This window comes from Orbicella faveolata, unplaced genomic scaffold (assembly GCF_042242905.1).
Source record: "Orbicella faveolata isolate gen_17 unplaced genomic scaffold, um_ofav_v1 contig_48, whole genome shotgun sequence".
Classification (NCBI taxonomy): Eukaryota; Metazoa; Cnidaria; class Anthozoa; order Scleractinia; family Merulinidae; genus Orbicella; species Orbicella faveolata.
In genome coordinates this window covers 14,254,417-14,266,741 of record NW_028301578.1, presented here as the reverse complement: position 1 = coordinate 14,266,741, position 12,325 = coordinate 14,254,417, and the positions used below count along the sequence as shown (strand labels likewise).

At 42.3% G+C, this 12,325-nt stretch overlaps 1 protein-coding gene across 3 annotated transcripts in view; it reads left to right on the top strand.

Moving 5' to 3' along the window:
- The window catches only part of LOC110044832 (A disintegrin and metalloproteinase with thrombospondin motifs 9-like), a 75,478-nt gene that overhangs the window by 38,374 nt on the left and 24,779 nt on the right, over window positions 1–12,325 (top strand). For 2 of the 3 annotated variants that reach the window (XM_089281557.1, XM_089281556.1), the window contains 23 exons: window positions 212–382; window positions 820–1,038; window positions 1,149–1,349; window positions 1,996–2,259; window positions 2,758–2,919; window positions 3,317–3,478; window positions 3,568–3,717; window positions 4,322–4,483; window positions 4,669–4,818; window positions 5,368–5,529; window positions 6,194–6,343; window positions 6,591–6,752; window positions 6,842–6,991; window positions 7,493–7,642; window positions 7,920–8,069; window positions 8,447–8,599; window positions 8,955–9,104; window positions 9,713–9,862; window positions 10,146–10,295; window positions 10,770–10,919; window positions 11,109–11,258; window positions 11,579–11,728; window positions 11,947–12,096. In XM_089281557.1, coding sequence (XP_089137683.1) covers window positions 212–382; window positions 820–1,038; window positions 1,149–1,349; window positions 1,996–2,259; window positions 2,758–2,919; window positions 3,317–3,478; window positions 3,568–3,717; window positions 4,322–4,483; window positions 4,669–4,818; window positions 5,368–5,529; window positions 6,194–6,343; window positions 6,591–6,752; window positions 6,842–6,991; window positions 7,493–7,642; window positions 7,920–8,069; window positions 8,447–8,599; window positions 8,955–9,104; window positions 9,713–9,862; window positions 10,146–10,295; window positions 10,770–10,919; window positions 11,109–11,258; window positions 11,579–11,728; window positions 11,947–12,096 — 3,768 coding nt within the window. The remainder of the gene's footprint in view (window positions 1–211; window positions 383–819; window positions 1,039–1,148; window positions 1,350–1,995; window positions 2,260–2,757; window positions 2,920–3,316; window positions 3,479–3,567; window positions 3,718–4,321; window positions 4,484–4,668; window positions 4,819–5,367; window positions 5,530–6,193; window positions 6,344–6,590; window positions 6,753–6,841; window positions 6,992–7,492; window positions 7,643–7,919; window positions 8,070–8,446; window positions 8,600–8,954; window positions 9,105–9,712; window positions 9,863–10,145; window positions 10,296–10,769; window positions 10,920–11,108; window positions 11,259–11,578; window positions 11,729–11,946; window positions 12,097–12,325) is intronic. The other variant, XM_089281558.1, reaches the window with a different exon arrangement.

The window sequence follows — 12,325 nt, the reverse complement described above, 5'->3', positions numbered from 1 at the left end:
TCTCGATTTCTATGAGGCGATAGTTGATTCGGCCTTCGGCCTCATCAACTATCACCTCATAGAAATCTCGAGCTCATAATCTAATTGTTAATTAGTATTCCTTCCATATAAGAATTGTAATGCATTACTTATCTGCGTAAAAGGTTGCTAGTATACACAGCGGAAATAATTAATACGGATGAGCGAGACATTCATTGTGTTCCTCTCCCAGTGCAGTGTGACGTGTGGCTCGGGACAGCAGACCCGTCAAGTGAAATGTACATCAGAGCAGGGAGTAGCTGTTGCACATAAAAAGTGTGACGCGAACAAAAAGCCACTCACAACAAAGTCATGTGACCTGAAGATTCCCTGTCCTTATTGGTTCGCAGGAAAATGGACAGACGTAAGTAAAGTGTCCTATATATTGTGCCTAAGATTTTAAACGAACTAGCCTGTAATGCATGTGTATTCTGGCGAGCGAGTGCATTTTGATTAAGCGAGCGCCATGTTGGATTCAAAATCCGAAGAGGGTGGGGGGAGACGAAAAGGCGTCTTAGGGAGAGGGAGCGATGCCGAAAGAAGAGTAACGAGGGAGGGGAAGGGGAAGGAAAAATACGTCTGCCTGTAATCATTTAATTTGAGTTCATTGGGAAAACTGCACCGATAAAGCAGTTTTTCAACTGTTTTTGGTTCACCTGCTAATATCTCTTCGGCTGGATCAATCTATTGATGCAGGCTGTGACATTTACCTAATGCGCGAAGTTACGTGACATCTAGAAGTACGTCACGCAAGTACGTACGGACCATGTAAAATCTGAGTTACTCTGTCTTTCGTCCCAGTGCTCCAAGACGTGCAGCACGGGATTCAAGACTAGGCAAGTTCTATGTCTGTCCGGGAGAGGACTGGTCGCCAGCGCCGTAGACGATGAGTTATGTTCCGCTGACACCAGACCAGTTTCCCGTAGAGAGTGCAAACTTCAAGTTTGCCCGGCGACGCTGTTCGAATTTTACGAGGAAAAGCCAAAGGAGTTTTATTGGAGAATCACAGTCTGGTCCCAAGTAAGATTCTATGCATTTGTCATTTAGTTTTTAGAACTGTTGCTGTGTCACTGACGCAGACAACAAGGCGCTCTGGTTATTTACTGCATGATCATTTTTGCGTCTTGCAGTGTTCTGTGACATGTGGAGAGAAGCCTGGAACACGGTACCGTAACGTCGAGTGCGTGAAGGTAAAGCCTGGGAAACAGGAAGTTACAGAAGAACAGGAAGTTGTTCGTGAACAATATTGCGAAAGCACTCCAAAACCTGCCGATACAGAGTTGTGCAAGGTCCTACCGTGCACGAGCTGGAAGCATGGGTCCTGGGGAAGAGTAAGTATTTAAGCCTCGGTTGATAAAAGTTTTTATACCTTGCCATAGAAAATGCAGCCAATCAGAATACAGAAGCGCCGTCGTATATTTGACGGTGTTGCACCTATCCTTCCCATCATGCGCCGCGCGTATGTCGCATTGATTGTGTTTGCCACTGTATTTTCTATGGCATGGTATAAAAAATTATGCAATGCTCTCTCGTGGTATACCATGGAATATCCCACTTTAGTATATACCACACAAGTGAATAGTGCTTTTCGCTCGCTCTGATTGGTTAACTCGGAGGTGATTACCAAGTACTATTCACCTCCGAGCAGCCAGCGCGAGAGATTTTAAAATTTTCGGCCGCTTGTCAAACATAAAATAACGTTTTGGTCCGCTAATTATTCAGCTTGTGTGGTATATACTAAAACAATTATTCACCTCAGTGTCGGTGAAAGTGATAGATATTTACCTCCACTTCGATGAATAATTGTTAATTATTTCCTTGGCACACTCACTCATCTAAAGGCTCGTGGGTATACCGGAGGAAATACAAGTGACTCGTGGGATATTGCACGGCATACCACTCGATAGTGTTGCAAAACGAGTATGTATTTTGACCAGTCATTTACAACTTTTTATTTTATTGTGCCTTCCGTTACAGTGCTCTCAACGCTGTGGAGTAGGTTTTCAGCTCCGTGTGGTTAAGTGTGCCTACTCTAACTGGAAAATCACAAAAGACGAGAACTGTGACCCGAACAGCCGACCAAACAACAGAAGGTATTGTCAAATTAAACCTTGTAAGACAACGACTACAGCAAGCAACGGCAACCAACTTCCGAGCACGACACGAGTACGACCGACCACGACACCAGCTCCGACAACTCCCCGAGAAATACCGAGCTGGAAGGAAGGCAGTTGGAGTGAGGTAAAAAAGATTGTTTTTACCTCCTAATGGAACCAAATGTTGTAATGGTTAGGTGTATATACTATCGAAACGTAGTTGCCAAACTATTTATCGTCTTTCCTACTCATCTTCTTGCAAGGACGGATCCAGAATTTTTCAAGGGGGGGCTGGTACCTTGGGGTTGCAGAATCAATGGGGCGTGTTCCCAAAATGTTGCAATTTGAGAGTTGAAACTTAACTGAAAACCGTTTCACTAGAAATACTACCAATGTCACAAAGTAGAACTTACAATGAGGTACCTGTCTAGAGAGTTTGCCTTAATTTCTGTCATGATATTGATGTTTTGGTTCTCCAAAAGGGTGATGGCTAGCCACCCAGTCCACATCCCTCCCCCCTCCCCCTCCCCCCTTGAATATGCCCCTGACTTACAACTAAGATATCAATCCACTCAATGCAAAGTACACTTCGGGAGCAAAACTCCCTTTCTGTGACTAATTTATTTTAGTTTATTCCTTTAAGTGCTCTGTTACATGTGGCCTGGGTGAGAGGTATCGACAAGTACATTGCAGATTAAGTAACGGACAGAACAGTAGTGACTGCGATGTAAACAAGAGACCGTTGACCGTTATGGCGTGCATTTTAAGAGATTGTCCTGTGTGGCATGAGGATTTCTGGAGTGAAGTAAGTTTCACGGACTGAGTTTTCGTCTGTCATCATTAAGGCACATGATATCTTTACAGTAAGCTACCACTGGAGTCATTTAGAGTGTTGTCAAATGACGTCAAGGCAGCCATATTGGTGTCCGAAAACATCGAAACGGCGACCATGTTGGTGTGGCAAAACAATGCTGGTAGTTAAATTCTTTTCTTATGTAAACCCTTTCTTTTGTTCCAATAAATTTGCATGGCTACTGGTCACGTGAGTGAAAACACTCTATTACCCGAAGCTGAAAATGTCCAAAAAATCAATGATTAATAGCCTCAGAAACGAAACGAGGCTCAGAGGAAATCACAGACAAATTGTATAGCAAGGTACCATGTGAAGTTATTGCTGATTAGCTGTATTCTCTTGGTTCTAGTGCTCAGTCTCTTGCGGAGAAGGTCAAAGGCGGAGAAGTGTCGACTGCCGATTCGCAAATGGCCAGTCGAGTCCCGGATGTGACGAGAAACTCAAACCTGCAACTAGAGAAGCTTGTAACATCAGACCTTGTCCGTATTGGATGAAAGGAGACTGGGGCAAAGTATGTCGTCAATTTTAAACTCTTTCCTATGCAGGTTTAAATCGTTTAGAACCAAACACTAATGATATATGACGGACTGTTTTTTACAGTGTTCAGTGACTTGTGGCTCAGGAATTAAGATTCGTTCAGTGGAGTGCAGCGATAAAGATATAAGCTGTGACGCAGGAACGAAACCACCAACTTCAGAACGATGTGAACTTAAAGAGTGTCCACGATGGATAACGAGCCCTTGGGAGGAGGTAAATGAGTTTACATGAAGAATAGACCAATTTCGGTATATTAAAATTCAGCCTAAAACAATAGACCTCAGTACGAGGCTCTGGGGAATAAACCCCACAAACTCTGTAGTTATTCCCCAGAGCCTCGCACTGAGGTCTATTGTTTTAGGCTGAGTTTTGATATATCGAAATTGGTCTATTTGGTGACTCAGACAATGCCGAATGGCTCCGACCGATTCCGAAAGTTGTCAAAGATTTTCCCGATGGTAACTCGACGTCTGCGAGCATTTATAAACATTTTCGAAGGTTTTTCGAAGTCCCCTGATGAGTGCCAAAGATATTACGCAAAATGTCCCATAATCTAAATGAAAGCAATTGAAACCCGCCTTGTAGGAAACAAATAAACCACAAAACGTTTAGTTTTTAACTTTATTTAAATAGAAGTAAGCCTTAAAGTAATAGTTTTCTGTGGTTGAAACAAGAAACAAAAACTATAAACAAATCAGGAGCAAATAGGCTACGATTGAGACGGAATAAGAACAACAAACTTGACATCTCATCGCCAATTAACATTTTGAACTTCATACACGCTTTTACACTATGAATTTTCATTTGCTGTCTGTAGTGCTCAGTTTCCTGTGGCGACGGTCAAAGACAGCGGACCGTTGATTGCAAATCTACAGACGGGAAGTCAAGTCCCGGATGTGACGAGGGAAATAAACCTGCAAGTAAAGAAGACTGTAACATCAGACCGTGTCCTTATTGGATAAAGGGAGACTGGGGCAAAGTAAGAAGTACTCCAAAAAAAGTCAAATTTTAATTGTTTGTCTCGCATTTTAGTTCCTCTTTCTCTGGCCAAATGGCGAAATTACAGTCCCATGAACTATGTCCATTCCATTTCATGAAATTAAGTTCCCGCGAAAATAAGTAACAATAAGGTACTTATAGTATTTTAATGATGGTTGTTTATAGTGCTCCGTGACTTGTGGTTCAGGAATTAAAATTCGCTCAGTGGAATGCAGTGATAAGGACATAAGCTGTGACGCGTGGGCAAAACCTCCGACTACACGACGATGTGATCTTGAAGCATGTCCAGAGTGGATAGCAAACCCATGGGAAGAGGTTAGCAATAGCTTATATTCGATAGCCTGGTTGGATACATTTTAGAGAGAATTAAGTTAAGAGACTTCGTTTAAACAAAAACCATATAAACAAATTGGCTCCGATTGAGACGGAATAAGTCTTTTATTTACTTAGGGCTGGTACAGGAAATTACTCCTTAGCTCAAACATCAAGTGCCAAGATCATTGACCGGCATCTGAAGTTTATCTTATACCCTCCTCTTTGCAAAACTAATCTTATTGGTTAGTTACACCATGCTATAGTAAACACCCAAGATGGCTGGCTAAAACAGTTTTTATAGCTTCGCGCGTCTACATTTGACCGGCAAATGCAGTGGTAGCTTCCACAAATACTAAAATGCCTTCATTCAATGGTTTCAAGACACCCATGCACAGTTTGTGTGTGTTAATAATTTTTTTGTCATTCTCTGACCATATACCACACGCGTTATACATCGGGCATGTTACCTGTCTTTAGCAAGAATTTACCTCATGCTTAATCTTTTTTGTTTGTGCTACAATCAAACATTTAAATGCTTTTTATTCATAGTGCCCGGTCTCTTGTGGCAAAGGCCAAAGACAGCGGAGTGTTAGTTGTAAGTCTGAAAATGGACAGGCAAGTTTCGGATGTGATGAAAAAATCAAACCACCTGTTAAAGAGGACTGTAACATCAGACCATGTCCGTATTGGATGACAGGAGACTGGGGCAAAGTAAGTAGTCGATTCTAACGCCTTTCTGTCAGTAAGTCACAAAAATTAGGGGAATTATAAACAAAAGTCCAACAGTATCTTAACAGTAACAGTGAACAAAGTTAAGCGAAAATGCCTTGACAAGTTGGACTAGGTTTACTCGTACCTTATGTAGTCAGACTCAGTATCAATTTTGACTATCCGCTTTATAGACGTGTCGTTTCGTTGAGGGAGAGGGATATGGGCCCAACGGACTCGCAAGTGCTAAAAAAAAATCCATTTCAAGGCTACGGGCTTAGTCCCGCGCGGCCAAAATTAACCATCACGCACTCAACTTGCATGGACGTAGCTCAGCTTGCGTTGACTTGGTGTGGGTGGCCAAACGGTGAAAGACGTCGACTTGCGTTCAAAATTTGTCTTCACCAAAGTGAGCGCAAGTCATCTCAAGCAGACCTAAGTTTTCAACTTGCGAGTCCGTTTGACAAGGGCGTTTGTTACACGCTTTTGAGAGGTCACCGTTTACTGAGATGTATGTGAGAAGGTGTTTGGCTTTAAGTAAGTGTTAAAACCAGAAAAGATAGTTTTACAATGTTCCACACTTATGTGGCCGCTTGTGTTATCTGGTATTGTCTTTCAAGGACGCTTTTGTGTAGCTGATTGTCTTTTCTTTTCTTTTCTTTCACAGTGTTCAGTAACTTGTGGCTCAGGAATTAAAATTCGTTCACTGGAATGCAGCGATAAAGATATAAGCTGTGACGCAAGGACGAAACCGCCGACTACGGAACGATGTGAACTTAAAGAGTGTCCTGAGTGGAAAACAAGCCTGTGGGGAGAGGTAAGTCCGTTTACATGAGGTATTTTACGACAATGCCGAACACAACAGAATCGAATGGCTCCGACCGATTCCGAACATTTCCCTGACGGTAACGTCTGCGAGCATATAAGAGTGGCCCTTCATGGCGTATTTCCTAGTTTATGTGACAACCCATTCAAGTTAAACTATGTTTGCAATGAAGTTCTTTATTTGTAATTAGTTTGCTTGTGAAGTAATCAAATTTTGAATTGTGCGTCCTTCTCTTTAGTGCTCAGTCTCCTGCGGCGCAGGCACAAGGCAGCGGGCTGTTGATTGCAGATTCACTGATGGCCGGTCAGGTCCCGGATGTGACGAGAAAGTCAGGCCAACTGCTAAAGAGGCCTGTAACATCCGACCGTGTCCTTATTGGATAACGGGAGACTGGAGCAAAGTGAGTGGTCAAGTTTAAACCATTTTCTGCATGTAACTGCAAACTATGAGCGCTAATGATAACTTCTTTCCGTTTTTTTCCATATGTAGTGCTCTGTTACTTGCGGCTCAGGAGTTAAGAATCGATTAGTGGAATGTAGTGATGAAGATTTCAGCTGTGACGCCAGAACAAAGCCGCTGGCCACACAACGCTGTGAACTTGAAACGTGTCCGCAGTGGACAACAGGTGCTTGGGGGAAGGTAAAACGATTTTTGATAAGATAGCTAAGTTCTATTTGCTTTGCTGGTCGTTTAACATCTGGATAATATCTGTTTACTCCAAAACAAATGTTTGTTCGAAGATGCGGTTCTTAGTTGTTTGGCAAGTAAACATTAGCATATGTCACATCCGCACTCACGTGCAGATCACGTGTTGAGAACAAGTTCCTGTGTTGTCTCCGCATGTCACGTCAGTTCTCGTGACACTGAAATGGTTTTAATGCGTGGATAATTTATGCAAGGAGCACACTTATCAACGGCATCACACGGACGCTCTCTCCGATTTTTTTCTTTCAGAGAGGGCGGCTGTAACACGGGATCGTAAACATGAGTGATCGAAGTTTTCCTTTTCACTGGCTATTTAACGATTTCTTCTTATTCTTAAACGTTGCAAAGAATTTCAATTACTTAAACCAATTAGTTGGCCAAACGTATTTCTCTGCATTAGCAAAGACATTTTCATGAGTTTTCGTTTGCTTACAGTGTTCAAAGACTTGTGGTGATGGTTTCAAAAGACGTACAGTACAATGTGAAGGCGGCAGCGCCCGATGTGATAGCAGCAGCAGACCACAAAGCATTGCGAGATGTAACCTTGGGCTGTGTCCAGAATGGAAACCAGGGCCTTGGAGTCAGGTAAGCATCAAATTCGAGAGTAAATTTTGGCCGCGCGAGTGCGCATTTTGTAGATTTGGTATTCTAAGACGGCGGCATCGAAAACTTGGTTTATCGAGCGTACCGTTCCAAAAAACGCGGCCTGCACTGTAGGTTAAGAGAAACACTTGTTTTTGCGGTTGTATTAGGTAGATTATCAAACGGACAAACGGAGACCTAACCGACAGGTTTCTCAACTCAGTCACCTTACACTCCCAAGAAATCATTGCCATAATTCTCTGCATATCTTCTGTTACAGTGTTCAGTGACGTGTGGTAGCGGCCTTAAGAAACGCACCGTGGAATGTGTCGGACTCAATTCCAGGTGTAACCCAAACATCAAACCACGGTCAACCTTGACATGTAACAAAAGACCTTGTCCGAAGTGGAGAACAGGGGAGTGGAGTAGGGTATGAAGATTTATTTCATGGTTAATAAGTGCGTTATAATATAATAGGCTCACAACTTATTACCTGTCATTGTCCCAGCCGTTCTGGAGGCATAGCATTTAAAGCTAAGAACATACCACTACTCCAAACTTGCCAAGTCGAAAATTTGGCTCCAGATATCGTACATTTTGTGGGGGAAGGATCTTTCCACCACGGTCCTTCCACTGTACCAGTCTTCAACCTATTTTTTTATACATATGTTATATTTACGAACTGCACAAAACAGCATCCTGACATCAACCTCGTTCCATGGTGACACAAACCTTTTTCAGTTAATAAGTATTTACTTGTAACTCTTTGTCACATATTTCAATTCCCGATTTGTTTCTGATTTTCAGTGTTCAAAGTCGTGTGGAAATGGAAAGAAAACGCGTTCCGTGGATTGTGTTGGAGGCTTAAACGCACAATGTGATTCAAATAACAGGCCGGGTACAGTCGCCGATTGTAACTACGGACCCTGTCCGGAGTGGAAAGTTGGAGAATGGCAGGGGGTAACTCCCAGTACAGTTATATATTGTTTTTGATATTGTTGCTGTTTTTGTTGGTGTTATTGTCACGTTACTAAAGTTACTGTTGCTGTCGCTGTTGTTGTTATTGTTGTTGTTGTTTTGTTGCATATATTGTTGTTTTTATTGTTATTATTCTATTTTTTATATTGTTGGTGTGGTTGTCGTTGTTGTTGTTGCTATGAGGTCGCCTCCAAGAATTCCATAATGGGAGTAAATTAAGACTTCGTGAAAGTTTTCTAAAACGCTTCAATTTCTGGCGTGCTTCCTATAGTAACTTAAAGTAGTTTTGTGTTACTCTTAAACCCAGTGTTTCAACACAGCTATGCATATTTTTCAGTGTTCCGTAACTTGTGGGAAGGGATGGAGAAAGCGCAGTGTGCGATGCGTTGGAGGAAAGTTCCGATGTGACTACAGAAACCAACCAGACGTGTACACTATGTGTGACATGGGCTCGTGCCCGGTGTGGAGGGCGGGACAATGGAGTGAGGTAAAGAGAGTCAGCAATTCATTTTGTAGGTTAAAGGGGTAGTCTCACCAAGATTTAGTGCTTCTTGAAAATCCAATGAAGGTGTTGGTTTTGATTGGATACCCACTAGTAGTTGCTAAAATGTACCGCACTAGTCACGAAAGTTGTTTACAGTTGTTGTGGCTACGGACGAGTAGGAAAGAAGTGGTCTAAAACTTGAAAACGTCGGGCCGACGTTTTCAAGTTTGACAATGTTACTTGGAGGAAAATCACTAAAAATCATTGACCTTTTAGAGATTTAATTTTATGCTTTTTTGTCTTTTAAAGGTTACTTTGTTGATCAGTGAGTGCACCTTTATAATTCTAGCATAGTTTGCACAAAAAACTTAGGAGACCTCTCGTGATACTGCCCCTTTAAGTCTGCATACGAGCCAAGTGACTGATCAAGCCGGCGCTTATCTCCAGTTACAGTGGCATGAAGCAACGAGGAGTATTTCTACTCCCCCCTAGGGTGGGATGCTTGTTCATGACAAATTTATTTTGTGGTGTGATAAAATTGTTTAGAACAACCAAGGAATTTATATTGTATACCAGCTCAATTGAAATGACAATGTAACTCTTTTCCTCAGTGCTCAGTGTCTTGTGGCAATGGGAAAATAGAGCGACGAGTCGAATGTAGTGAAGGAAGTGGCAAGTGTGACAGCAGAACAAAGCCACAAGCCTCAAGAAGCTGTAATCCTGGTCGCTGTCCCGAGTGGATTGTTGGAGACTGGAGTCAGGTATATTTATTCATTGCAGGAAATGTGTGGTAGACCATCGTGTAGGCTAAGAGGTCTCTACAATCTTTTTTCTGAAAGAATATCGCATTCTACCGTGGTACCAAAACCTTCGTCTTTCGGGTTCTTGCGAAGGACCCTGAGAACCTGTCGGTTAATCCGCAAAGATGGTCGGAACTAGAGCTTTGATGTAAATGCAAGAGCCTCCCAGGGAGATAGCTAGTCTCTCCTCTCAGAGAGATGGCATTCGGTAGCTTTTTTTTGTTGTTGTTTTACTTCTCTGCAGTGTTCAGTGTCCTGTGGAAATGGAAAAAGAGAACGCACAGTAAAGTGTAGTGGTGGACGAGGCAGGTGTGATAGTAGAAGTGAGCCGCAAGCCACGACAAGCTGTAATCTTGGTCCATGTCCTGAGTGGAAAGTTGGAGAGTGGAGTCAGGTAAAAATTGATCGATACTTGAAATGATATTCTAGGTTAAACGGTATCCAGAAACGTTTTAGGGAGAATAACCGTATGTCAACTTGGTAATGAAGAGGACGTCTTTTTCTGTCAAAAATAATGTGTTGCTATAACAAAACCTTCAGATGTTGGGTTCGCGCGATGGACGTTCGAAACTTATTTCTAAAATTCTTTTGCTTCGAAAATCATATATGTTTCACTCGACAGAAAAAAAGAGACTATTTTCCGACTTACATATATAGACGTGTTATAATAACCAAGACAGAACAGGATTCGAAATTCTTTGTCTTTCGGTTGTGTGCGAAGGACCCTCGGAAAATCTTAGTAGACGGTAGAAATTAGAGTTTTGTTGTACCCTAGGTAAATTTTATATATAGACTTTACAGACACTCTCAAGATCAAGGAGTCTCTCCTCCCAGATAAATGACACGTAACTCTGTCATGATTCCACAGTGTTCTGTTTCTTGCGGGAATGGGAAAAAAGAACGAGCCATAGAGTGCAGTGGAGGGCGAGGAAAATGTGACGGAAGAAACAAACCACAATCCACAACGAGCTGTAATCTTGGTTCATGCCCTGAGTGGAAAGTTGGAGATTGGAGTCAGGTAAAATTCATTCGGTGCACGTACTTCAAAGGAAGAGGAAACTTCAATGTAGACAAATGAATGTAAAAAACATTTTATCAAAATGGCTCCGAATAAGTCATTTCAAGTTTTAGTCAAGTTCAGAGGATCTGAATTCCACACTATCCAAGGCCAATTGTTCAGTCGTAAATGTCGTTTATTGTTTCACAGTGCTCAGTGTCTTGTGGAAATGGAAAGAAAGAACGCACAGTCGAATGTAGTGGAGGAAGAGGCAAGTGTGACAGCAAAACAAAGCCACAAGCCACAACAAGCTGTAATCTTGATTCATGTCCGGAGTGGAAAGTTGGAGATTGGAGTCAGGTACATTAATTCGGAAGAGGAATTACAAGGCTTTCCCACACTGTAGACAGTCAAGATGACATTTTTCTAAAATAGTTTTTGTAGATCTGAAGAACTTTCCTTGCTGCACTTCAAAACAGATCGCAGAGAAATAGGTTCATATCTTCCTGGTATCTGAGAAGGCCATTCGGAACCCGTCCGAGGTATATTTGTTAATGATTGAAATTGCGGAATCGTAGTAAAGAGCCTAGCTTTACATTAGCCCACGTATTGGCCAAGGAATTCTATCCTCTTAATTTAGCTCAAATCGATCGATCGTGAACCTCTTTTGTCGTTGATAGTGCTCCGTGTCATGTGGAGATGGAAAAAGAAGACGCACGGTGGAATGTAGTGGAGGAAAAGGCAAATGTGACGCTAACAGCGAACCACAAGACACGACAAGCTGTAATCTTGGTGCCTGTCCTGTGTGGAAAGTTGGTGACTGGAGTCAGGTAAAATCTTCTGGTACAATAGTGTGAAAACAGGCCCGTAACAGAGTATTGTCACCATGAACAAAGAAAGCTATTTGCATCGTACTTGGCTCAAGTCTCTGTTATAGCAATGAAAGTCCGTTATCTCGAGCCAATTTATGTGTCTTTAGATTTGTTTGTTTCCTGCTCCAACTGACTGGTTAAATAACAAGGTGTAATGAATACACATTGTTTCTTAGTGTTCCGCTACCTGTGGAGATGGATCAAGGGAGCGCCGAGTTGAATGCAGTCGATCAGATGTCAGCTGTGACGCTAATAGCAAACCACAGGCTAAGGCACGGTGTAACCCCGGCGCATGTCCAGTGTGGCAAGTAGGACAGTGGTATCAGGTAGGCTACGTTTTACGCAGTACCTTAGTCGCTGGGAATTTTTTGTTCTAGACGGAAAGAACGGGAGCGACAGCTATACGAGTGAGAGGCAATCAGATATAGGCTTCCGAACAGATACATCAGCTTAATTAGCTCCATAGTCCAGCCATACCAAACACCAGACTTCTTCAGTTTGGTAGGAAATTTTGCGAGATTTTCAGATCACATCTCCTCTTTGATTTCAACTACT